Raw genomic sequence first — 27,600 nt, 5'->3', positions numbered from 1 at the left:
AAAATAAAATACATGTTAGAAAATCAACTTGCCTAATAATTCTGCACACTATCTGATCATACAGCACACCCTGCTGGCAGAAAAGACTCAAGAGAAGCTGATAAATCACAAATCACACTGATTAACAAAAGTCATGTCAAGTCCAAAAACTGCTGAGGAAAAGAAAAGGAAAAATTCATTAAGAAATTTGCCATTTAACAAGTGAAAAATACACTGGTATTGTAGGAGAGATGTTCCTTTGGGTAGAGATTCAGCTTACAATGCATATACAGCACCTTAAGAAAGGGATTGGGACATGATAAAGGCAATTAAGGTATAAGTTTAATATTTTTTCTCAAAAGAATGCATATACAGTACAAAGGAGAGACTTCATACAGAGCATTTGGTTTCCACCAAAATAAAAACAAATAACTAGGGAGGGGGAAAGACTGGAAATCAAACCAATTTTGATCCACCTGTGTCGCACTATTAAACTTGGTTCTGTTGAGGGTTTAAAATACGTCAGAGAGGTTGTCTTGCACGATTACATAAACGTTCAAACCGTTGCTTTCTTCCTTAAAAGAAACGCACAGGTGGATCAGAGAATTGCTGGGATCCAGCCCCTAAACAAAAAGAGTGAAATGAACCTTTGAGCAAAACAAAAATAAGATAAAAAAAAATAATAAATCACAAAAGAAAAAAAAAAACATTTGGTAAAATAAAAACAACTGGAGCCTACAACAAATTTTGTCAGCTTACATTATTATTAAATCATGTTAACCTATCCAAAGGAACCTGGAGGCTTACCTACATGCATCACAAGTTCTGGAAAAACGCTTCCATGGTCCCTAGCAACGCATTAGAACACACCACTTGTTCTGCTAACACTGTTAGAAAGTTCCCTGCTTGAGATAGACCAATTTCCTTTATGTGAGGAGCCAAAGTTATCCACGGAAAACAACTGAAGGGCTATTGTCTCGAATGCCTATTAAATGGGAATATTGGCAAAGAATAAGGAGCTATTTCTAAGCACTTCAGGTGATGTTGTTTGAGGGATTACGGCAGACTCGCGAACGCGTCTCGAAACACAATAATTCTACAGTTTTATTTCTTGGGCTAGTGACGTTTCGGATCAGTGATTCAGTTGCCATTTTGAATGCTGTACAAAATGTTCGCACAGCACAATGGAAATGGATACAACCTGAATCTACTTAAGACTTTGGCAACAGAGTGCCTGCGAAGCGTTACTACTGTATGCGTTACATGAACCCACTTAAATGTAGAAATTCGGCTTGCAAACCAAGGCAGCATCTCTAATAAATCTCACCATGAAGTACAGAAGTAGGACTCCTGGAATCAAAACTAGAAAAGGCCCTCTAGGTTTTAATATTAATGGGCATGTGGGTTGTGTGTTTTTTGTGTGTATATGTATATGTGCATGTGTATGGTGGGTACTCTTTATATCTTTATTGCAGAGCAAATATTGAAACTCACTTCTTTTACACATTGCTTTTTAGAGTGTAAAGCTGTGGACCAGCCTTAGCAGAGCAAAGAAGGGAGGGGGGGAGATGGGAAACAGGGCGCTCATAGCAGCACACATTTACGCTTCTTCTTGGGCTCTGGGGGCTCCAGGGCTGCCAAAATCGCCTCATCAAATACGTTCTTTAGGCCTTTCTGTGAACACAAAGCAAGGGAGAGATGGACACTCAACATGGGTCAACACACAAACAAAAGAAGAAAAGTAAATCGATGGGTGGGTTGGAAACTAAATCATTTCTTTTGCAAACGCAACATGACTGGATGACTTTTGGACATCTTGAAATGCAAAATATAATAGCATCATAAAAATAATGGATAAGAGGCAGAAAATAAATTGTGTAGGAAATGCATGTGCCATGAAGTAATATTTACAGTGGAACCAAGCAACTAAGAACAGAAAATGGGAATAAGCCAAAAAGAGCAAAATAGTCAATTAGGATGTGTACTCATAATTAGGTCCACACAGAATTTGAGCAGTTTGTGTTTATCTGCAAAACAGATTTCAAATGGAGCAGGAGAGTAAAGTCTTTGCACACAGAGTCCAAAATTTTCAAATGTTAAAAAATAAATACGTCCTCACGTTGTGTCAATCACGTTTACACACTGCCTCCGAAACTTTAGTCCGCCATTAAAAAAATTTGGATAGGGTTCAATTTTCTTTTTTTTAAAGGGTTAGTTCACCCAAAAATGAAATTTCTGTCAGGACACGAATTAATATATTTTTGATGAAACTTGAGGTTTTTTTATCGCCTATAGAAAGCAATGAAATTACCATCATTCAAGGTCCAGAGAAGTAGTAAAGACATTGTTAAAATAGTCAATGTGACTACAGTCGTTCAACCTTAATGTCATGAAGCGACGAGAATACTTTTTGCATGCAAAAACAAAAAAGCATAACGACTTTATTCAATTTTATAAATAAAATAACAACATTCGAGCTTTCGTGTTTACATCTGAACGCCAGCTCAGTATTTCTTTTTGTGCACAAAAAGTATTCTCGTCGCTTCCTAACATTAAGGTTGAACCACTGTAGTCACTAGGGCTGCACGATATATCGCATGAGATTGTCACGCGCATTTCGTCAGTAAAGCCGGTTCCCTGATTACCGCTAAATCGCCATCACCTGCTTTCAAATGGAGCGGCATTTAATAGACAGAGCCGTAGATCACTGAAAAGCCACGCAATATCACGTTCATTATCGAAGGCGATTCATCTGCGATATGAACGCAATATTGCGTGGCTTTTCAGTTATCTACGGCTCAGTCTATTAAATGGCGCTCCATTTGAAAGCAGGTGATGGCGATTTAGCGGTAATCAGGGAACCGGCTTTACTGACGAAATGCGCGTGACAATCTCATGCGATATATCGTGCAGCCCTAGTAGTCACGTTGACTATTTTAACAATGTCTTTAGTACTTTTCTGAACATTGAATGTGGCAATTTTGATGCTTTGATTTCATCAAAAATATCTTAATTTTGTTTTCCAAAGATGATTAAAGGTCTTGCGGGTTTGGAATGACATGAGAGTGAGTAATTAATGACAGAAATTTAATTTATTTAATTTTTCAGTGAACTAACCCTTTAATACATATGAGACTCCGTGCGCAAGGTTTCTGTGCATGATGAATTTTTAGGATGGCGAATATGAAAAAAATGCATACAAATATTTCAGACTCAGTGTGCAAGGACCTTAACATTCTTATCGGTATCTGAAAGCACATTAGCAAAACTACTACATTTTTTATGAATGATCAATTCTGTGCTTGTTTTGGCAGACACAGTTTCTATGTGGGCCTGCAAATGACCTAAAAATAAATTTGGTTGGCCAAAATTCCATAAACTCAACATATTAGCTGCAACTACTTGGTTCAGACCCAGTGAACTGAAAATCAACTGAATCAGCCATGCGGAGCAGTCATTCAAACACAAGGTGTCAAACAAGAAAGTGGAAGTGCAAGCAAACACAGGCTCAGAGACTGAAGGGTTGGTGAGGTGAAGGGCTGGTCAAACAGAAACTCAAGCCTCTGGGTGAAATAACAAACACAGACAAATGATCTGTGAGAGAACGCAACCTGCAGTGTGGAAGTGTTACAAGACTGGCCTCATCTGGCTGTTATGAGCAAGAACAACACTTTCATGAAATTTCAGATCACTTTTGTTTGTTGACAAGTCAGGTGACAGTACGTACAATACGCTTTTCTGTGCACATGCCCAGATTAGGGGCAAGGAGGAAGTGCTGAGCACTTGGAAACAATAAGTACGACATTGTTCGAGGAAATCGTCCTCAGAAGAGTAGTCTGAGAAGTTATTGTCCAGTCCAGCGCTGTTAGCATGTCTCAAATGAAGGCTGTGACAAGGCCCCACTGTGTGAGCTATAGTGAGAAGGATTCATCTGCAAACAACTGGTGGAAGGTAGATGTGGACTGTGCTTTGTGCAAAAAAAACAAAACATAACAGTGTGGGTAATGTTTAAAGTGTGCTATATGCATCCTTATGTAGAAATTGATTTAATTAAACTGTATCAGCCAGTCACAAATACATTGCTTACATGATCAAAATTGCCATTTAAAATGGTTTAAAAACACATTTACCGTTTAAACAGCATAATTAACGAGAGAGACGCATTAAGTAATGGCAATTGCAGCTGTCCTTTATTAATGGCACATGTCATTTCACAGGATTATATTTAGCCATTTAAACTCTCAAGACGTTGTATGGATAAGAATGGCACCAAACTGCAAACTGTAGCCATACGTTAATAAGATTAGAATTACCTTTATATGATACAATTGTTGCAGTACAAAATAATACACTGACATAAGGAATGTTTCTTAGAAATGCAAATAAACAGAGCAGCAAAGTACTGAATTATTTTACCTTTGTCTGCTCTTAAATAACAGTAACAATGAAATCAAGACTATGAACTTGATCCAATGTTTAAAGCAACATTTCAGTATTTAAAGCACAAAACTAAATGCAACCCTTCATTGTAAACTTCCACATTTTTATTTTTAAACTCAAAATGCAAATAATAATAGTAATAAAAAAAAAAAAAATCTGTAGAAAGGAGACAAAAATATCACTCCCAAGAACTGGGTCTAACTTTAGCAGTCTCCAAAGACAACAAAAAGTAGGAAGGAAAATAGCAAAAGCAAATCCTTTAGTATTGTTGAAAGAAGATACATATTTATGACGTCACTTAAGAGATTGGGATACTTGTCTTTTCTGTGGAGCAAGAGGTAACTAAAGGAAGCAGCAAACATCTGGGGAAGAGTGGGGCGTTAGAAAGAGAGAGAGGCTTAAAATATACAGCACTTCCGTTTTCGCTGCGTTTCAGGAGGTTCGAGGGCAGCTAGGATAGCTTCATCAAATACATTCTTCAGACCTCGCTATGAACACAGAAGGGAAGGGAAACAGAATAAAGCACCAATGTTAGCAGTTACAGAAAACAGATGAGAAAGAGAGAGAAGAAGAGGTGAGATATTAAAGAGAGGAACTAGCACATTTCAAAAGAGCACAGCAGCTAGTGAGGAAGAGAAGTTGCTTGTTGCACTGAAACAAAGTCATTCATTCTACAGGTGCAGATGCTGTGCAGGCCTACCGACCATGCTAACAATTATGGAAATGGATACATAGGTGTGGCCGATTAAAAAAAGAAAAAGAAAAAACAAAGAACTTCCAAAATTTAGGATGCCAATTGCAAGATGTACTAAATATTGTTTTCTGCATTGCTCTTTTCTAAACCAACTGCATGCAGACATTTATTATTCAACTACAGCAACCAAAAAAAAAAAAAAAAAAAAAAAAACACAACACAACAACGTACATTTGTTTCCTAAAAAGCAAAACAATCCTGCCAAACATAAAAGACAACATGAAACCATAATTACTTTAATATGCACCAATCAGGCATAACATTATGACCACCTTCCTAATATTGTGTTGGTCAACGCTTTTGCTGCCAAAACAGCCCTGACCGGTCAAGCCATTGTCTCCACTAGACCCCTCAAGGTGTGCTGTGGTATCTGCACCAAGATGTTAGCAGCAGATCCTGTAAGTCCTGTAAGTTGCGAGGTGGAGCCTCCATGGATCCGAATTGTTTGTTCAGCACAGATGCTCGATTGGAATTTGGAGGCCAAGTTAACACCTCAAAGTTGTTGTTGTGCTCCTCAAACAATTCCTGAATCATTTTTGCTTTGTGGCAGGAGCATTATCCTGCTGAAAGAGACCACAGCCACCAGGGAATACCGTTTCCATGAAAGAGTGTACATGGTCTGCAACAATGCTTAGGTAGGTGGTACATGTCAAAGTAACATCCACATGGATGCAGGACCGAAGGTTTCCCAGCAGAACATTGCCCAAAGCATCACACTGCCTCCGCCGGCTTGCCTTCTTCCCATATTGCATCATGGTGCCATGTGTTCTCCAGTTAATCGACGCACACGCACCCGGCCATCCACGTGATGTAAAAGAAAGCGTGATTCATCAGACCAGGCCATCTTCTTCCATTGCTCCGTGGTCCAGTTCTGATGCTCACATGCCCACTGTTGGCTCTTTCGGTGGTGGACAGGGGTCAGCATGGGCGCCCTGACTGGTCAGCCTCTACGCAACAAACTATGATGCACTGTGTATTCTGACACCTTTCTATCAGAACCAGCATTAACTTCTTGAGCAATTTGAGCTACAGTAGCTCGTCTGTTGGATCGGACCACACGGGCCAGCCTTCGCTCCCCACGTGCATCAATGAGCCTTGGCCGCCCATGACCCTGTCGCCGGTTCACCACTGTTCCTTCTTTGGACCACTTTTATAGATACTGACCACTGCAGACCGGGAACACCCCACAAGAGCTGCAGTTTTGGAGATGCTCTGAGCCAGTCGTCTAGCCATCACAATTTGGTCCTTGTCAAACTCGCTTGAATCCTTACACTTGCCCATTTTTCCTGCATCTAAAACATCAACTTTGAGGATAAAATGTTCACTTGCTGCCTAATATATCCCACCCACTAACAGTTGCCGGATGAAGAGATAATCAGTGTTATTCACTTCACCTGTCAGTGGTCATAATGTTATGCCCGATCGATGTATATTCTTGGCCTTACACATGGATGCAAAATAATACTAATCAATAGCATCATAGGCCCACTTTCTATGTGCTGTTTCATGTTGTCTATAATACAAATATTCCCATCAGATCAGAATCACTTATACAGTCACATATTGAATTATATTCTAATATGCATGCATCAACAGGCAGAGAATAGCAGGTCAATGACAGATCAACCTCTAACCACCAACCAAACTAAAGGTCGATCCTTGATCCCTTTTTTCAAAAACAAATAAAAATTCACCAATGTCTCTGAGCCTCTGACCAGATGCTATGAAGCTTCCACTTTCTGGTAAACAGTATGTAAATATGTATATATATATATATATATAAAAAAAAAATACAAATAAAAGCTTTGACAACAATCAAATGTAAAATATTAACACTATATCATCAGGACACTTCTAACCAATGAGAATGAAAATATACCATTCTTTAGACGCTGAAATCTAACTGAGAACACAATCTCACTGAGGATATTTTAGTATGTAAAATGACCAACTAAAGAGGCAGTTTCTGTTTGTAATGTAGATGATATACGTTCATGAACATATATGATCACAAGTGTGTGCCGTATATGAGACCCCCTTACCTGCGTCAGAGCGGAGCACTCCACATATTTGACAGCCTTCAGATCGCGGGCCAGCTTCTCTGCTGTCTCCGGAGTGATGGGTTTCTGTTTGTTCTTGGCAAGCTTCTCGATGGTAGAAGGATCATCTCTCAGATCAATCTGCGTCCCCACAAGCAGGAAGGGGGTCTTTGGACAGTGGTGGGTGATCTCAGGTACCCACTGAAGGACAAAGCACAAAGGGTCAGGCCACTTTTTTCCAATTAACTTGGGTAATAGGTCCATAACTAGTAATTGATTAATATACTGACTAGGGTTGCATTTCTCAAAAGCATTGATAGCCTAACTAGATATTAGAACCATTGCTTTCACACTAGCACTTTTGGTGCGCACCCGGGTTCGATTGACGTCAGAGTTTGGTTCGTTTGGATCATGTGAACGCAATCGTACTAAATCGCAGAAGTAAACCACTATTAATGATGTATGATTTGATAAAAATGCGTGTATGTGTGTGTTTCACTCATTTTTCTGAAGAGTGTGATTGGCATACTGCAAGCAGAGAGCTGTATGTGTCGTTTCTGCTCGCCATCAGCGATCTTTAGCAGTACATTCGCGGCAGACAGACGCAAGTGCCGCTACGTACTGAAGCTTTGGAAACAAAACCAATGTTTCAAAAACAAAAATATAAAAAGTGAGGTGAGCAGGTAATCAAACCAAGTGTGAAACCACCCTAAAAATCATCTTAACTCTCAATGCTTTTGAGAAACAGCCCATACTGAATACTAAAAAATAAAATTGCAATGATTTTGGACTATAGGCAGAGACAGACAGCACACTCACAAAAAAAAAAAAAGAAACAATGCAACTAACAAAATGTCTTGTTCTGGCTGGTTTGAATGATTCAAGCTCACCTTTTCTTTGACGTTTTCAAACGAAGAAGGTGAAACAACTGAGAAACAGACTAAGAAGACATCTGTCTGAGGGTAGCTCAGGGGTCGTAATCTATCGTAATCTTCCTGACCTGCAGAGAGATGGAAATAACAGGACACATTAAAACTAAGAATGCAGTTGCGATCCTGAGCAGCCAACAGACGTCATTCAATGGTGCATTTGAACACATGCACAGCAAAAGACTGGTCCCACAATCCTCCCAAAAAAGCAGTTTCAAGCTCAACCACCCTCCACAGGAATGTGTGGAATTCTTCAAAGCTCCCGAGGTCTAATTTTTATAACAATGACGATCATGAATGTTTTTTTCTTTTCAGCATATGAGCTCCACCCTTAAATACAGACGCTCTAAAAGCCAGATAGTTTACTTCCGTTTTAATAAACCTTAACGATAATGACTGTTAATCAATTGGCTAGTGTAAGATGTTGAGAAAAAGTATTTGTACTGTACCTGCAGTATCAAACAGCCCAAGGGTGTACGGCTCACCACCAATCATAACCGTAACTGCATAGTTATCAAAGACCTGCAAGTAAGCAAAGAAAGAGTCCATTGTACATTCAGGAATTTATTTTTTTTCCAAATACAATAAAAGAATTACAGCCACTGAAATCCAGCAGGAAATTTAACTTTATATAAGTGAATGTGAAATGAACTGGAAAACACTACTCACCGTTGGAACATATTCGGAGGGGAATTTATTAGTTGTATAGGAGATTAATAGACAGGTTTTACCCACTGCACCATCACCAACAACGACGCACTTGATCGTCTGCATAGCTGTGCTTTTATAAATCCACTGTTCTCATTCAAGATCTGCAATGAAAGACAAAAGCGTTCACATGAGACGTTGGACTTCATTCAGTCATAGTTTGCTCTCCAATGGTGTGTCATCCTCAAGTTCAAAAGGTGTAAATGGAGACACTATAGCACATGTGCATTACACAACATCTATATATCCATTACCATCGTGTGTGTGTGCAGAGTAATAGTGTACAGGCAACAGAAAACGTCACTCATAAAAGATGGTCATACAAATGTAGCTATATTTTTAATAAAATTAGATCTATTAAAATATATATAGAAAAAATTGTCACCATTGAAGTGTTTTTATCTAATATTTCTTGGATTTTCACCACATTTAAATCGAGAGCAGAAAGAGAACGTGAGGGATATGTTGCAAGCCTGATTTAAATTTCAAAAGTGATAACCACTACGGCACCAATCATTCTTGATAGCAATATTTTAGCTTTTAGAGGCCAACGTCAAGTGAATTTAGCAGAAAGCCTCCTATTCTGTATGATCTGAACTGACCATATGCTTTAAATCAGTGTTCTCTGCAGCACAAAACAAACATACAGCGCAAGCAGTGTTGACTGATTCACAACCAAATGAGCCAGTATTTTTAATGAATTGATAGTTATAAGTTTAACTCACTGAATCCACCACACGGGTAACTAAATCAGCATAAGACTCACTTACTGTTGTTCTTATGACAAAGTGTAGTTAACGATTCATAAATGCAAAAGTTGTTTTTGTAATAAATTATATTTTGATAAAACATTTTGCAGTGGCGGTGGTGCAGAAATCCTTTTTTTTTTTTTTTTTAAAGATCAGTAACCACATCATCTAAATACATCAGTATAATACCAAACCAGACTGGAAGAAAGAATCTCTCTCATGCTGTTAGATACTAAAGGTGTTGTAGACCAACAACACCTTTAGTATCTAACAAGTATAAAACACCCACATTAAACACTAAGACAGGCTTGGCTGTCGACACAATCGACACAAAATGTGAGAAATTAATCTGTCCCCGCTTTTATGCTGCAGAAGACAGTATAAGTCATATTCAAATTAATTTCACACCCTTCAATGTCTCACAGACGGCTACATTTGCACAGTAATAAATTTCCTATAATTAGTCTGACATGTTATTGGTGATGGGCTCACATTATATGTATCCATGTAAATGGTTTGTGGCTGTGCAATAACTGAGACATGGTTTTGCTTTGAATGCATTATGGCTTTTCATATTACCAACCTACCCAGGGTTGATGGAAACAACTTAACCCTGAATCTTACCGTATTCAAGCTAAATGCATACTATCAGACTGAAAATTGCACACCCTTAAAAGTTTAACAGTATATACGTTTTCACAGAAATCTTTTGTTTCAACTGTAATGAAATCATTCTGAATGACGAATCTGAACATAGTGTTTACATGAACGCTAAATAAAGTGATCAGGTTGATGTGTGCGTTTATGTCACAAGCTTCAAATCAGATTTGATCATTTGATATGCGCACACGTGCATGCATATAAAGAGTTTCCCGCTGTTGGCACATACTAACCACCCTCCCACTATTTCTTCTTTTCTTTGTTTTAAAAAGCAGACTTTATATTTGTCCATTTCGGGTCCTAATTAAGAGATGATGAGCACATGATGAAGCATTACATCGTGTCCTAACCAGACGCGATGCGATAAGATTTCAGCGATAAACAATTTGTCTATCCAAACACAATAAAGTCAATCAAAAATCACAGCCAATCAGGACAGCGTGTGGACGGGCTCTCTCTGCAAACTCCAGGCACTTGCAACGAAATGGATAGGGACGTCATGTCACAGAAAAATAAAAACTCAGATTTAACATGGAAAAGATACCTTTTATCGCGTGTCGTGGCGTCGCTTCTGGTTAGGACACGGTGTTATGGCGTGCTGCTTATATTTATCAACCAGTAAAAATTTCCCTCCCCACACCCAAAACAAGGCGTCTATGGATAAGAGTCTGAAGTAACGACTGGTGGAACAATGTTGTCCAGCACTACTTCAAATACGATGAGTGGAAAAGGAGAATATTAAATTGACACGACAGGCATTTATTACACTATCTTCAACAACAACCACAACAGCTTGTTCTGTGCGTCATTCATCATTACGCCATTTCTATGTCATTGCACATGCACAGAATTTTCCACTTTAGGTTTTCAATCCAATCAAGTGTTTACTAGGGCCCTATAATTTCCATGATCACGCAATCGCGGATGGAATTGCGGAATCCTTTCATAAAAATGGAATTTACTATATAACGCGGAATGTCACGGAATTTGTCAAATTTTTGATGAATTAAAAGCAGGTCAGTACAGTTAAATTAAATCGCGATATGGACTAGTGTCTGTGAATATTAAACCGCAAAAAGACATTTAAACATGAATCCTGCATGCCTGTGTGACTCTGAAATGAATGATGCGGAAGCACAGTTTCATTTACCTCACACAAAATCGCGCGGGCGCACGCACGCTGAAGTACATGCGACACTCGCTGTGTTTTCGTCCTCTGTCGCCTCACTTTATGAACGCACAAATTCATCTCCAGAGCTGCTCTGAAAGTCACTTCATCAGCATTTAAACGCTTCCTTTGAGAAAACTACCGTCACAGAGAAACTCAAAGCTCTAGGCAAACCGTCAAAATAAAAGTTAAATTTAACTTGACAGAAACATATTACTGTTGTACAGTAGAATTTAGATAAATTAATTTAACAATAAATTATTAAAATATATTTTTAAACAATCTCAGTGTTTCTTCCATGTTTTAATTTTAACAGTAAAGCTCTGTTGTGCAGCACATTGTTTGACAAAAAAGTTTAATTTCATGATTAAAAGATAAATTAAATGGTATGCGTTCATTTGATTGCCAGAAAAATTTAAATACACAACAGAACTTCTGAATTTTTTTTTTTATAAAAATATATATTTTAATTATTTTTATTTGAATATTGATTATTAAAATGGAATTAAACCATTAAAATGGAATCCAGAAAACAAAATTTGGTAAAAAATAAAATTTGAGGGGAAAGAATAAAACGTTTTTTAGGGCCCTAAAAAAAATATTATTTTTTTTGTTAAACTTTTATTAAATTGTTGGTAAATTGGACAGGGTTCATTATTTCAATTAATTAGACATGCTTTTTGATTACTAAAATTTAATTTAACCATTAAAATGGAGTCAAAAAATAAATAAAACGGGAAAAAAAAAAAAAAAAAAAAAGGAATCCAGAAAAATTAAAACTGAAAAAAACGGAATTTGGGAAAAAATAAAACGGATAGGGCCCTAGTTTACGTGTCCCATCGATAGATTAGAAAAGGTTTAAACCTCCTCTTACAATCTGAATGCAATTTAGGGATGGGCATTTTTCCAAAATATTGTATTAGAATATTTGGCCTCATAAAAAACTAATATTCGAATATTCGTTTATTTAAATGACATTATGAGAAAGACGTTATTTTTTTAATTCATCAAGATTTTCTGAACAAGCTTATGATAAGGCAATATACACAACAAGCTTACGTTATATCTTAAGCTTTTCTTTTAGTTCAAAGCATTAAACAATATGTGCAAACAAAATATATATAAAGAACAAAAGCATTTAAGCTCAAGCAGCACAAATGGGAAAAACGCTAATAAAGCAGACAGCGGCAGTTATCGTACAAAACGTACATATACGCTCGAGTCAGTATATGGTTATTGTGTCACATGTTCATGTTGAGAAAAACAATATCCACATGCTCAGGTGAGAAAACGAGTTTCTAACAGCAGCAGACTGTTTTCTCGTAAATACGTCTCCCTCGACGAAACTTAAAGGAAGCATACATCTCGAGATCATTTTGCAATCAGATAAGTTATCTTCTGTGCTCACTTGGGGTACAGCTGCGTTTACCTGTCGTGAATGCAGTGATGGACAGCTGCCTTTCCTCATTCGACGGTTGTTTTGATTTCACATGCTTTCTCATTATGGTGATGATATTATGATAACTTAGTTTCATTCATTCATTTGATCAAAAATAATTCCATTTTGTAAGATCATCATCATCTATAGCCTAAGTAATTCCAAACTTCATGAGGCAGAGCAGACGACAACATTATGTGACGATCAAATACAATAAACTTGTTAAACACACTTCACAGCGCCACCCAGTGCATTTAGTTATAACTGCGAGCTTTAGTACTTAAGATTTATCATGGATTCACTGCATTTACAAGCCAGTAAAGCAACATAGTAAAATATGAATAGTATTTTTATTTTTCGAATATTAATTACAGATCGAATGTTCGACTATTTGTGCACACCCCTAATGAAATTTACATTGTATTTGGCCAATTCATTCCGATTACGCCTGTGCTACTAGTCCGATTTCAATCGGATTATTAGGGTCCATGTAAACCCAGCTAGTGTTTTATCTTCAATTATGTTCTGATTGCAGACTAAGCGCATCAACTACAAGACAGAGGTTACAATACAGATATACAGTCTTACATTAACACACATATCAGCACAGAGTTCATTCTTGCACAGAATGGTAAAAATAAGAAAAAAGAAAAGTATAAGCAAAGCGGTGCTAAATCCAACCTCAATTTACTCAGCTGTATTAAGACAAAAACACATAGGAAAGTGTTTAAGCATACAGTCCTAGAATTTAAATTTAGTTTCTGATATATTTCACATTTAAAACATTCAAATGTCCCCCTCTCTGACGGGCCAGTCGGCCCCTCCCGTTCTGATTGTGGGTCACTGCGGCTTTAAACTCAAGCATAACGTCATTGGTATTAGCACATCGGTTACAGCGGGTCAGTATGCTAGACCACTATTCACACAACACAGACCCCAAGCCTGAGGAGAGGAGACATGGGGGCAAAATAGAATAGTACGGCAATATCCCTTTGGTGTGTGGAGGGGAAGTTGGTGACTGAACCGTAAGACTGAGAGAACCACTTCCTGCTGTTTGCGTCGCGCCTGAGCGGCAGCTAAGCCTCTGCAGAGCTATGCAGCAGTAAGCGGGCGAGCCTTCAAGCTCACAGATGGTCAGGACGAGGAGATGGAAGCCCATCCCGGCTGTTTCCTTCCCCTCGCACACCGCAATCAGCGGAAGCCAGACCTGACCTCATTCTACCGTCAGTGGAAAAGCCACAATCAAAAGTGCAGGGATCTGGTGGGTGCTGTCACCTGTCCAACACAAATTCTTATCAAAAATGAAATTAGTTCAACTAGATTGCAGTTATAGTGCGTTTACATACATTCTCAGAAAGTCTCCACTGGATTAAACTACAAAACTCACAAGCTCAAAACTGTATGACATACATTGATTTATTTTAAAATACCACTGACATCCTGAGCAATCAGATTGAGACAAAATTTCCATGCGGACAAATGAGTGGCAAGTTTTGTACCGGAAAGAAATGTATTAAGGCCAAACTTCAGCTCACTTCAAGCAATAGACTTTGTAAAGCGATATAATCCAGACCCATGTGCATACCCAGACAGTAAATCCCTGATCTTTAAAACCAGGGTACATTTGTACAAGCCTATGCTTTGAGTCAATCTCACCTCTAATTCTTCTTTTTCTCCTAAATCCACAAATATTTAACTACATACTACTATTCATAAGACTATACACACATACAATTACTAAAAGTGCTGTGGGTATAGAGAAGTGAATGACCAATATTGCTTATTTAATGAACAATATTACTACACATTATTTTAAGTTTTAATAAACAGCCTTATAAATGAAACAGAAGCAATTCTGAAATTATATTATTGCAGCATCTAACACTATAATAAGAGATTTGCCATAGAAATACGCTATACATAGATCTAGTTACTATTTGAGATGCATCAATATTAAATTAAGTTGTTATTTTTGTTTTTTTGTTTCTGCGCACAAAAAGTATTGACTATTTTAACTATGTCTTTAATAGCTTTCTAGACCTCAAAAGGTGCAATGATGTTGCTGCCTCCGTGTGGTTCAGAAACCCTCAGATTTAATCAAAAATATCTTAATTTGTGCTGCGAAAATGAACGAAGGTCTTATAGGTTTGGGACGACATGAGGGTGAGTAATAAATGACAGAAATGTCACTTTTGGGTGAACTAACCCTTTAACACTTGTCAAATTTATTCAAACATAAGTATATAATTAACAGTAAATAAGCTCCTCTCTATTGTTTTTTGTTGTGGTTTGTTTTGGATAACTTTCCTGAGGGAAACGCAAGGTTAAGTGACATTGTTCACAAGATGTTTTATCGACGCATTTTCCAGGTTGAAACTCTGATTGCGCGATTACACGAGACATGATACATTTCGGTTAGTTGTACTGTATCTTTCAACATACCTTTTAATGTTCATGCATGTTTTTTGTGCTATAACTTAAAGTGGAAGAAAAGATTCACACTCCACACTGCCGCTTGAACTGAGGGCCTACAGTGTCACATTTAAGAGTGTCAAAAAGGGATTTATCGTTTGAATTACATGATAAAATGGACCGATTTTGAAAGATGAGACTTTGTTTCTCATCAAAAGTAAAACACAAAGCTCTCTGTGATTATTGGACGGGAGATGTTTGGTGAAGGCAAAAAAAGCAGACCTGGCAACCCTGGCTTGAACTATGGGTGAGTCGTAAGGTTAAATAACTACGTTATTTTCTAAACTGTTAATGCGTTATTGTCGTGTTCAACAACTGTAAATTCAACACAAGAGACAATTTCATCACACATTTCTTGAGTTGCAGTCTGAACACATTTATTAGCCCCCTTTAGGATATAATTGGCCCTGATCATCGAATGTTTTAAACAATCAGCCAAAACCTATTATTGCCCGATGCATTGGTGCACTCCTAGTTATTAGAAATAATAAATAAAAAATAATATTTGCTGTTTAGCTACACATTTCTCACTTGAGAATGAATGGCTGTTATGTAAAACCATGAGTAATGATCAACACTACATACTAAATAGGTTACTTTAAATGCTGTTGTCAGTTGCTCTAAATCATTTATCAGTAAAAAATAATTGAACCAATACAGTTAGAATATCAGCTAAAAATGATTTTAATATCAGTCAAACAGATTATCATCTATTTCTAGTTTAAAGCACAAGGCTAGATCAGTTCTAGCAGCTGGATTCATCCATTCTTCTCATTATAGTCCTGCCTTCTTCCTGTGATAGTTTAAACGATTCATTCGTGGCAGGAAAAGCATTTCCTCAGTGACAAGAAGTGAAAGAGAACTTGTTGCAAAATACATATTGATGCAAGTAAAATTTATGCTGTGTCCTCCTGTAACTAACAAATTAATTTGAGAGGGAGTTATGCTTTGGTACTTTACATCATTTAGTCTACAAGGAAAAATCAATCAAAAACAGTATTTTGGATGCAAACATCAATCATTAATGCTGAGTGCTTTTAAATATATATATATATATATATATATATATATATATATATATATATATATATATATAAAATTTTCATGACCCAGAACCTGCAGACAAGTCAATAACAGTGCTAAAAAAACACATGAACTATTGAATTAATGCATGTGTTAGAGAGAGACAGAGACATCACTGACACAAATGATGTTTGGCAGCAAGAAACAATTGTCAACTAGTATCTTCGACCCCATTTATAGAACCACATATCTAATTAACAACTCAAACTATTAATTTCTACTAATATATATCTATCTATATAGAGAATGGTGTAGTTTAAATGGCAGTGAAGTTGCCATTGCTGGCAAAATGTTGCTGAGAAATCAATAACAAATTTCTGACAATGCCATCCATGCTAAACAAACAAACTCAGATTCAATGCAGAATAATTAAAAATACATTAATGCAGCATATTTCCATTTCTAATGATGCTGTATAACTGAAGGCCACCAAAACACAACATTTCAACTGAGCAAATATGCACTGCACAATTCCTCTATATCAAGCAGAATAAATCAATCTGTAACATTATTAAAAACAAATGAGCAATAACATGCTAATATGAAAATATAAATAAATTATGACATACATCTGTCGTCAACAGGCGACTGCAACGGATGACAGATTGAAAGATCTTTATATTTTATACTGACAACATATAAAATAATTATTACATTAAAATAGACACTAGATATGTCATACAATAACACGATAAAGATTGTAAAACTGCTTATGGTAAAATCTGACCGGTTCTCCTCAACCTCGTTTAGCCGTCTGTGCTAACTGCCCTCCGGTGCCATTTAACACGTTTAATTCGTAAAATACTCCATCAAAATATATCTATTCATAGCGCACATATTCATAACTCAATATTCCACCAGGTCAAACTCTATTATTGGTTAAAGGAAGAGAAATATGGTTAATATTTTGAGCGTCATTGGCACTCACCGTATCCTTTCTGTTTGTTTCTCTGCGCCGGGCGTTGGCAGGTCCGCGCGCTTGGGGTTTCCAGAACTGAAGAGCAGGGGCGAGTCGCGCGCTGCGTCACTCTGAGAAATTATTATTTTTATTATTATTTATTTATTTTTATTGTATGTGCAAAAATGCAAATAAATGCAGAGCTAACAGAATATATGCCATTTTTTATCTCTTCCTTTTGATATGTACAGTATACCATTAATGCACACAATTATTGAATAATTTATAACTTTTATAATAACATTTATTACAATCATTTATAAGATAAATGATTTTGTCCATACAGGGGAAATAAATAAATTCAGGTGTCATTTGCGAGTCACTTCATTAATTTTACACACACAGAAAAAAATGTATAGTGATAATCATGTATTTTAAAATATTATTATAAATAAAACTATGATGAAAATATGAATACAAAGGTATTATATCATAATTTGTATATTTAAATAAATACATATATGTATTTTTAATCACTAATAGGGCCTACATTTATTTTCATATACACTTATATTGCCACCATTTATATATTACATATTCCTTATATTGTTTTGCACATTCCGTACTATATCTTGTTATTGATTTACACTATATAATCATTTTTACATAAAATGTACAATTTGCAATTAGAGCAAATTATAAAAAAAGTTAATATTTAATGACATCAATAAATTGTTAGTTTTCAATATTAGATATACATCACCTTATCTTACAAACTATGACCTTAATATTCATTGTAAAGGCTATTTATTATTTCTAATTATTTAATTTTCAAATTCAGGTTACTTTTTGACCTACTTCTCTAAATTGTTAAACCACCACACGATGGCAGTCAAACAAAAAAACAAGATCACATCACCGTGTCAAAATACAAGCCCACTGTTTAATCTCAGTAATGTAAGCGTAAATAATAGCAGTGTAAAATTAAGAAAAAAATCTAAAAAAAAGTTATATATAATTACTATACAATTAGTTAATTAAAAACAACCTGACATAGTTATTATGGAATATTTAATCAAAGGCGACTTTTATTTTAAAGTGTACAGTCACTACCTGGTTTATCATATGACAGCTTGGGAACACATGATTTTCAGAGACGTCAATAGATGTACTTTACACAGTAATATTTGCTTTATTTATGTTTTTAAAGTGTGATCTGATAGGTGAGTCGTTAAACTGAAAGAATGCACTTATTATATTAATGTTTGTGTACATTATTAAATCAATATAGCGTCAATGCAATGAACACAACTTCTATTATTCTGATTTTAACAGTTTATCTCCAGAATGACTATTGCGGATCTGTGGGATCAGAGAATATCGGCCTTTCTACTGAGCCCATCTCAGTTTTTGGCCACCACCACCTCTGAGAGTTTCTTGGCTGAACTTCTCCACGAACTGCGGAATGATAAGGCCAATGATCAGCTCAAGGTAATGAAAGCAAGCAGACAAACGCATATACGTCTTATTTATTGTAGTGTATTTTATATAACGTGCATGGAAAAATCTTAAAGGGATAGTTCACCCAAAAATGAAAATACTGTCATCATTTACTCACCCTCAAGTTGTTCCAATCCTGTATGAATTTCTTTCTTCTGCTGAACACAAAAGAAGATATTTTGAATAATAAGGGTAACCAAACAATTGATGGACCCCATTGACTTCCATAGTATAGTAAAAAAAATAAAATAAATAAGGTAAATGGGGCCTACCAACTGTTTGGTTACTTGAGAGTGAGTAAATGATGAAAAAATGTTAATTTTTGGGTGAACTATTCCTTTAATACATAAAAATAGAGTATAATATATTAATTTTCTTAATATGTTCTTAATGTTTAGTAATATTTTTCATAATAAAGTGACAAATGAAAAATATAAACAGAGTGTAAATTTATAATAAATATTATTTAATACAAAATGTTGAACGTCCTGTTTATGTTAAATGTCACTATTTAGTATGGTGTACACTACCAGTCAAAAGTTTGGAAACATTACTATTTTTAATGTTTTTGAACAAAGTCTCTTATGCTCATTAAGGGTGCATTTATTTCATAATAAATACAGAAAAAACAATAATATTGTAAAATATTATTACAATTTAAAATTATGGTTTTCTATTTTAATATACTTTAAAATATAATTTATTCCTGTGATCAAAGCTGAATTTTCAGCATCATTCCTCCAGTTTTCAGTGTCACATGATGCTTCAGAAATCATTCTAATATGCTGATTTATTATCACTGTTGGAAACAGTTGTGCTGCTTAATATTATTTTATAACCTGTGATACTTTTTCAGGATTCTTTGATGAATAAAAAGTAAAAAAAAAATATCTGCATATATTTAAAATAGAAATCTTTTGTAACAATATACACTACCATTCAAAAGTTTGGGGTGAGTAATTTTTTCTTTCTTTTTTTTTTTTTTTGGAAAGAAATTAATACTTTTATTCAGCACGGATGTGTTAAATTGATAAAAAGTGATAGCAAAGATTTATATTGTTAGAAAAGATTTATATTTTGAATAAATGCTGTTCTTTTTAACCTTTTAATCACAGGTTCCAAAAAAATATTAAGCAACACAACTGTTTCCAACATTGATAATAACTGAGTATCAAATCAGCATATTAGAATGATTTCTGAAGGATCATGTGACACTGAAGACTGGAGTAATGATGCTGAAAATTCAGCTTTGCATCACAGAAATAAATTATATTTTAAAGTATATTAAAATAGAAAACCATAATTTTAAATTGTAATAATATTTCACAATATTACTGTTTTTTTCTGTATTTATTATGAAATAAATTCAGCCTTAATAAGCATAAGAGCAAAAACATTAAAAAATAGTAATGTTTCCAAACTTTTGACTGGTAGTGTATTTCAAATAAACAAACATGCTACCATCACATTTTCTTCATTTTCTCCACAATGTTTGCATCTTTTGCAATATCTAGACCTATTACATACTGTTGAAATGGTGTGCAATTAACTTAAAATTATTATTTTTTCCTTACTATAAGATACTCCTTGTGTCTGTGCTACTGGATCATCCAACCATTCTCTGCCCTTCTACCTCCGTGGGAGAAGAAACGGCCCTTGAACTGCTGTCAGTCTTCTCTCACACGCCACAGAAATCCATCATCCTCAAGTGCAATGTCATGCTGGCCATCACCAACGTGATAATATGCACATCCTGCTTGGCCACCCACACAAAGATGGCTGAAGACTGGTTGGACCTTCTATTTCAGACAATTCAGGACACCAATGACTACAGATGCGGGCTTTCCCAACAGCCTATAAGGGCCACCGCCTGCGACTGCCTTCGAGAAATGGAAACCTGTTGCCCGGGTCTTCTTTCTCAAAAGTTGGAGTCCCTGCATCTTCTGAAGCAGCAAGAAACTACCGTTCTGCATCAGTCCTATTGTATGCTTTATACACTAGGGCTGAAAAACGCCATACGGATCTTGACGAAGCAAAAAGATGTTACTGATTTAGAGTTTAAGAGCATTTTAGGAGGAAATGAAGGGTTTGCGTGGAAAAGTAATCAGTTAGGATTGACCTTGTTGCCAATAAACATGATGGTGCAAGTCCCACGTTTGCCACCAGGATTGGATTGTAAAGAACTCAAATCTATAATGGCTTCACTCTTGGAGGAGTCTTACCTGCTAACGCCCATTTCCCAATCTGCCCTGCTGAGGGAGCTTGTAGAAGTCGTCGCAATGGTGCCGGGACTTTCTCCAACGCTATTCAAATCGCAGCTTCTGCGACTTTTCGGAACCGCAGAAGTCGAGCTCATGCATGCCACACTCTTCATGAAAGAAACGTTCACAGACAGCCTTTTCACCGCCGAGGATGAGAACTTCCTGCTCAAGCGTCTTGTGAGTACGGCCCAGCATCCGCTCCTAGGAACTCCTGAGAAGCTCTTCTACATGGACTGCATTCTGCACTTCCCTGAGAACCGGCCCATATCCAGTAGCGGAGAAGAGAGTTTACCTGTGCTGGTTACGCCACGTTTGGCAGCATCTCTTCTTCCAACGGTTTTTAACGATAGTGCGACTATGCTCTGCAGACTGAACCTTCTTTGTCTGGTGCATCTAGAAGCAGACGAGGGTGAAGCGGACAAAGGAATAGACTACCTGTTTAATCACATAATGGCGCTTTTGAAAATCGTAGACAGCGACAGTAGCAGAGAAGTGGTGGTGACCTCTTTCAGGGCGGTGTTTATTTTTCTCACACACTTCAGCGGCATGGAAGAGCTCTCCGAGAAGCTGATCGACAAATTATGCGACATGTATTCCCGACATTCCCGACTAGCTCCAAATTTGATTGGCCTCACGGATCGCATCCAGGAGTGTCTGGGCGACCACGTCTGGTCTGTGAAGTTGTTGAGAGGGCTTCAGAAATGCATTATGGAAATGCCTCCGTTGCAGTTGACGATTCATAATTTGAGCTTGCACTTGAAAGTCTTGAAAAGAGTGGCTAAAGAGGGTCCGATTACCCAGAGGAACACCATTTACCTTCTTCTCAATGTTCTCATCAACTCCAACTTGTGTGAAAGAGGCAACTGGCAGGTCGGAAACGCAGTTCTTGCCGTTTGTCGGAATCTTTTGGAGCATCCTTCCATCGATCAGGTGTTTATCGAGTTGGCTGATCTTTTGCAATACATATCGGTTCATTACGACGACACGGATATTAAGGATCACGCTCGGTTCTACTACACATTGCTAACCAACCTTTCATGGGAAAAGCTGACGGGGGTTCTCGCCAAAGGACCTGATGGAGGTCGTGCCAAAGAGCGGTCGCATTCTGCCGTCATGGCCGAGGGCGAGGGGATCGCCAGTAACCTGACGGTACGCAAAACCGAGCGGCATGTTTTGCGACTCGTCAAGGTGCAAGAAAAACCCTCACAAAGCTCTTCAGAAACTTCAGAGTCGTTGGAGGCAACAGGAGAGACTAAGAAAAGTTTGGAGGGTTATCAAGAACAGTTCCAGATGCCAGGCTTTGGGTCGGAGGTCACTTTGAGGTACAATCTGACTCATGCAGACGAAACCGATGCTTTATTCGATAGAGTCTTTACAATCTGTCTGCATTTCGAGCTGAAAGATTCAAACTATGCAAAGGTAAGTGACATACACGTACCTTGCGTGTTCAGAGACCGAAAGCCACCGGAGGTCAACGTAAAGCTCAAACCATTTCAACCCTACCCCACTACTGTATGCGTCAGTGCCATATTTACCACCCAAGATGGACGCTCTTGGCACAGCCAACTGCCTGACGTGAGCGTTTCATTCCCTGAGATATTCCTTCCTCTGCCTTTACCGCTAAATACATCATGGGCACGCAAAGAGGAAGTGTTCGACCGCATCTGGGAGACCGCAGCCTCTGGGAGTCCTGACAAATCTGCCATAAGTCTGTTTTGTTTCAAAGCTGGAGATGAAAGTCTAGCTGATCTGATCGAGACACATTTTCAGGGTTACCTGATTACGGATCAGCAAAGCGAAAGATCATGGAAAGTATTGTTCTTTCTTCCACCAATGTGCCATGTCCTTTTGGCGATTACACAAGCTGAGGACGCAGTTCAGGTCAGCATTGCAACGGACAACTGGGAGCTATTGCCCTTTGTGAACTCTTACCTTCAAGATATTACTGATCGTTGTAGCACAACAGTAACAGATGGCTAAATGGATTATATTTGATTTGATTTTAACCAATTCAATTTATTTTATTACTTTGTATTGATATAACACCATTTGTTTTTGTATATAAAATCTTTGAGTAACGTGTTTAATAAAGTATATATGAGCACATGTGGTGTGCTGTTTCATGTACAGTAAGCAGTGCTTTTCTGCTGCTTTACACAAAATCAATACAAGGCACTGAATAAATTATTTAAAGTCATATCCCTTAAAACTCATCTTTCATCACCAAAGTGATGTTTAAACATTTTTTTTCCTGTGGAAAAAAAAATTCATGCCTTAAAATAATCTGAATGCAACGCTAAACCCTTGCTTCATTTAATATACACAGACTTATGAATATGCTAATTAGCCCCGCCTCCACTCGCATAAGCTTAGAGATCCACTCGGTCAACTTACTGAGGTAAACGCTGCACAATGGTATCACTTTTTACAATGTCGTACACATAACAGTAATTAATATGTAATTAACAGTAATAACTATGTTATCAAAGGGCTAATAATGTGTTGCTAATGTTACTCAAACCATGTTCCCGTTCTTCATCTCAGAGTCAGACAGCTGCCTTCTAACAGTCAGTATCCTTAAAAACGCTTTGAACAACTCAGAATGTCAGTGGAGAAAGGTTTGTAGTTCATAACATCGTAATATACATCACACACTCGCTACACTGCAAAAAATGCTGTTCTTACTTAGAATTTTTGTCTTGTTTTTAGTCAAAATATCTTAAAAGTTCTTAAATCAAGAAGCATTTTCTTGGCAAGTACAAATTATTTTCTTGTTTTCAGGAAAAATAAATCAAAATTAAGCACGTTTTTCCTTAAAACAAGCAAAATAATCTTAGTCCAAACTGAAAACAAGATTATATATCTTATTCTTGGTTTGAAAGATTATTTTGCTTACCCCATTGGCAGATTATTTTGCTTGTTTTAAGGAAAAACGTGCTTAATTTTGATTTATTTTTCCTGAAAACAAGAAAATAATTTTTACTTGTCAAGAAAATGCTTCTTGATTTAAGAAGATATTTTTACTAGAAACAAGACAAAAACTCTAAGTAAGAACAGCATTTTTTGCAGTGTATATTGCTAAATCTACCCAATTTTTCATATAAACAGAAAAATATACATTGATATATATGATATAAGACTCTCCTGCTTCAGAGCGGTCATGGTTAATGATATGCTAAAGTCTGCCAGCACATTGACATGATTGGTTACAAGGTAGTTTGTGATGTAAGAAATGGCAGCGATTTCAAACCGTGCTTTTGAAAATGTCTTTAGATCACTGCAGTTTTAAAGAGAAAATACTCAGCAATGGTGTTGACTTATGAATTTGCACATGATTTGTCTTAAAGCATATTAAAAACACCACATAGACATACAAACAATCAAGTTTTTAATGTTTTCACCACAGGGGGACTTTACTAAAAACCAAATGGCAAATAGTTCTTAAATTAAGATACATTTGAGAAAGCAGCATGGAAAATCTGACCATAAAGACATTAAATGCATGATTAAATGACAGGTTCATTAATGCAGTAGTGACAAGGCAATCCAGGTTTGCGAATTATCCTCTGTATTAACAAACGATTAGTATCTTTTAAGACCAGTTGGCCTTCATGGCCAGATAAGACAGTCCATGAGTGAGCTGTGCCCTTTCACTGTGAAATACCCTCAAAGTTAGGCTCTGTGCTGGCTGGTAGAGCAATTTGCCTGTTCAACAGTTTGTCCATGATGCCAATTTCAGCATCCCGTTTTTCAACCTCCTCCTGTGGTGTCCAAGACATGTCGTGTTGGAGTTTGTATCCGCCAAGGAACTTGTGAGGGCAACTAGGACCCCATTCCTGTAAGATATTGAAACATTAAATTAGCAGTTAAATATTGTACTTTGCTTTAGTACAAATATTTATCGTTTTCTTTTGTTACACCTTACTAAACAGCAGAATTCCTTATTTCCGAGAGCAATTACTAAACATTTTGTTTCATTATCATTATTAGTTGGCACCAACCAATTCAGATTGACCCTACTTCTCACTCATAACAACTGATGAGACCTCATGAGTCTCATAATGTGGCACTCAACTCACCCGTGGAGACAGAATCGAGAAGTATCGCTGTCCGGATTCACGCATGTAAAGATAATACATGTTTCCTGGTTTCTTCACAACATTGCAGGCGGCGTGATGAAGCTCAGCGTCTTTCTTGGCATCTTCCAAAACCTTAAGTATAAACAGGGAGTGATTTAACCATTATTTATTTGTCACATTTCAGATTATTATACTGGCACGTATATTTAAACAAAGACACATATTCCAGTGCTGCTCCCAATACAACTCCAGGGACATTTATCACACTGCTGTATAATAAAAATGGTCATCTGATTGACAGTTCAATCTCACCTTTCTTGCTTGCTCCTGAAGGTATCTTATCTGGTCAGCAATGACTGTAAGTTTATTGCAAGCATTGGCTCTGATAAATTCATCTCCCTAAAATTCCCACCACAAAAAAAAAAAAAAAAAAAAATCCATCATTAAAAGATGATAAAAAATTGTATATCACAAGTGTGACCTAAAGCATCACTTACCTTCTGTACTTGCTGTGCCAGACAAACTAGGTCCATGGGATCCCCAACCCGGTTAGTCTGGTAGGGATTCACCAGCATCATTCCACTTGGGTTACTGCTGGTCTCCACCAAAGTTACTGTAATATAAACGCATTAATGTATACATGTAAAATCCTGTTACATAGTACAGACATGTTTTTGCATTTAGAGTAAAAATGATGCATAAAATCCAAAGGATAATCTAACAAAACTGTACTATGGTAACATTATTTCATAGTTCAGCCAAAATACCATAGTAACTACAGTATATTTGTATGCAGCCACCACCACTTCCATAAAAAAAAAAGAAATTAAAAATGCCAAAAAGACTTTAAAAGCTTCCTGCACTGTTCTGATCTGAAATCTACGGAAGAGGATTAGGGCCAAGCAATAATAAAAAAATAAAACCATCTTGAGATTAAAGTCGTTAAATTATGAGAATAAAGTCATTAAATTACAAGAAAAAAGTCGTTAAATTATGAGAACAAATTCGTAATTTAACGAATTTGTTCTCATAATTTAACGACTTTTTTCTCATAATTTAATGAGTTTATTCTCAACATTTTATCTCAACTTTTTCTCGAAATTTAACGACATTTTTCTCATAACTTAACGAATTTGTTCTCGTAATTTAACGACATTTTTTTCTCATAATTTAATGACTTTATTCTCAACATTTTATCTCGTCTTTTTTCTCAAAATTTAACGAGTTTTTTTCTCGAAAATTAACAACTTTAATCTCGAGATGGTTTTATTTTTTTATTATTGCTTGGCCCTAATCCTCTCCAGTAGAAATCCCGCAGTAATGCATCAGGAAATTATTGTTACTCTGGTGAATTTTGTAAGGTAATTATGTAACCAGTTGGATAAGCTCTTGTGAGTAAAAGCAAACATCTCTGGAGGTGAAGAGCTGAGACTCGGGTGTTTAACATTTAAAAAAATTACATACATTTTTAAAATACATTTTGGGACTCTGCAAATAGTCTTTATGATCTTATTTATGTATTAATCTTTTACTGTTACTTGCAAAATTTGACTCTGCTTAGTATCATTGACTGTTGTGTTTACAGTGAGCCAATAATGGGACATTTAATAACACTACAAACATTATGTCAGCTTATAATAACAATTTTGTTTGTCAATGAAAATACTTTTAAGCAAAGACATTCAACCTCTGTTTTCAATGTTTAACTAACAATATGTTGGAATGACTAACTCGATCAATACAATCATTCACTGGCTGACAAAACAGACAACAACCTGAACTAATAAAAATATGCTATATTATGACTTGTACATACAATTTCTGAATATATCATCGAAAGCATTTGTCTTACTTGTGGTGGTTTTGTTGGGTTGATGTGGCAGATTGACAGTTTTGTCCATTCTGTGATGAATTATCGCTTAACTCTCATCAAACTAACACGAGACTTCTCGCCGGTGTCACTAAAAAAGTCTGGCACAACACGGAGGCGTCTCTGGGGTCCTACTGTGGAGTAGTAGCCGTGATAGTTGCCTGTGTAAAGATATCTCTATTTTTGTAATCTAATAATTTCCACACATATTTAACGAGGGGTTAAACTATAGCACGTGTTTCTAGGATAATAATTTTGAATATTATGAGACACAGTGATATTTATTATATCCATGATTCAAATACAAAGCGATTGTGCATGTTTAGAGGCAGCCTTCGCGTGTCGTGTTACGTAGACTGTTGTAACGTGAGTTATGAAAGATCTGAGCTTGAAATTATAAAACCAAAAACTGCAAGTCTGTACAAGTTTATCATTTGTTTTGTACTAGACTTTTGGACGTTTTCTTCATGTTATCTTAATTATGCAAGCTGTTTCTGTTTTTATTTATTTATTTTTAGTTTTTAAGTTAATTTAAACAACTTTGTAATTTCGTTTTTGGTTTTCTCACAACAA

General features: G+C 36.5%; 3 protein-coding genes across 5 annotated transcripts; 1 reads left to right on the top strand and 2 right to left on the bottom strand.

The window, feature by feature from the left end:
• Window positions 1-299: 299 nt before the first annotated feature.
• cdc42 (cell division cycle 42) lies at window positions 300-17,472 on the bottom strand. 2 transcript variants are annotated; one of them, XM_048172137.1, is made up of 6 exons: window positions 17,348-17,471; window positions 8,811-8,953; window positions 8,591-8,663; window positions 8,103-8,212; window positions 7,216-7,413; window positions 300-1,653 (listed from the first exon to the last, which is right to left on the bottom strand). In XM_048172137.1, exons 2-6 carry the CDS (start codon window positions 8,913-8,915, stop codon window positions 1,564-1,566), a joined length of 576 nt encoding a protein of 191 aa, XP_048028094.1. In that variant the 5' UTR covers window positions 8,916-8,953; window positions 17,348-17,471; the 3' UTR covers window positions 300-1,563. The 2 variants fall into 2 exon arrangements, with proteins under 2 accessions (XP_048028094.1, XP_048028095.1); XM_048172138.1 differs by lacking the exon at window positions 300-1,653 and adding an exon at window positions 4,148-4,907 and having other exon boundaries at window positions 17,348-17,472.
• A 950-nt stretch (window positions 17,473-18,422) lies between these two features.
• Window positions 18,423-23,184, top strand: ap5b1 (adaptor related protein complex 5 subunit beta 1). 2 transcript variants are annotated; one of them, XM_048172869.1, is made up of 3 exons: window positions 18,423-18,540; window positions 18,653-18,808; window positions 20,398-23,184. In XM_048172869.1, the coding sequence occupies exons 2-3, from the start codon at window positions 18,665-18,667 to the stop codon at window positions 23,056-23,058; spliced, it is 2,805 nt and encodes a 934-aa protein (XP_048028826.1). In that variant the 5' UTR covers window positions 18,423-18,540; window positions 18,653-18,664; the 3' UTR covers window positions 23,059-23,184. The 2 variants fall into 2 exon arrangements, with proteins under 2 accessions (XP_048028826.1, XP_048028827.1); XM_048172870.1 differs by having other exon boundaries at window positions 18,430-18,540; window positions 18,664-18,808.
• A 1,269-nt stretch (window positions 23,185-24,453) lies between these two features.
• Window positions 24,454-27,164, bottom strand: lg21h1orf50 (linkage group 21 C1orf50 homolog). Its single transcript, XM_048171886.1, has 5 exons — window positions 27,010-27,164; window positions 25,655-25,770; window positions 25,470-25,556; window positions 25,158-25,289; window positions 24,454-24,914 (listed from the first exon to the last, which is right to left on the bottom strand). The coding sequence occupies exons 1-5, from the start codon at window positions 27,056-27,058 to the stop codon at window positions 24,729-24,731; spliced, it is 570 nt and encodes a 189-aa protein (XP_048027843.1). The 5' UTR covers window positions 27,059-27,164; the 3' UTR covers window positions 24,454-24,728.
• Window positions 27,165-27,600: the final 436 nt, after the last annotated feature.

This window comes from Megalobrama amblycephala, linkage group LG21, assembly GCF_018812025.1.
Source record: "Megalobrama amblycephala isolate DHTTF-2021 linkage group LG21, ASM1881202v1, whole genome shotgun sequence".
In the NCBI taxonomy this organism is placed as follows: Eukaryota; Metazoa; Chordata; class Actinopteri; order Cypriniformes; family Xenocyprididae; genus Megalobrama; species Megalobrama amblycephala.
The sequence above is the reverse complement of the archived record's forward strand: the minus strand, read 5'-3'. Positions and strand labels throughout refer to the sequence as shown.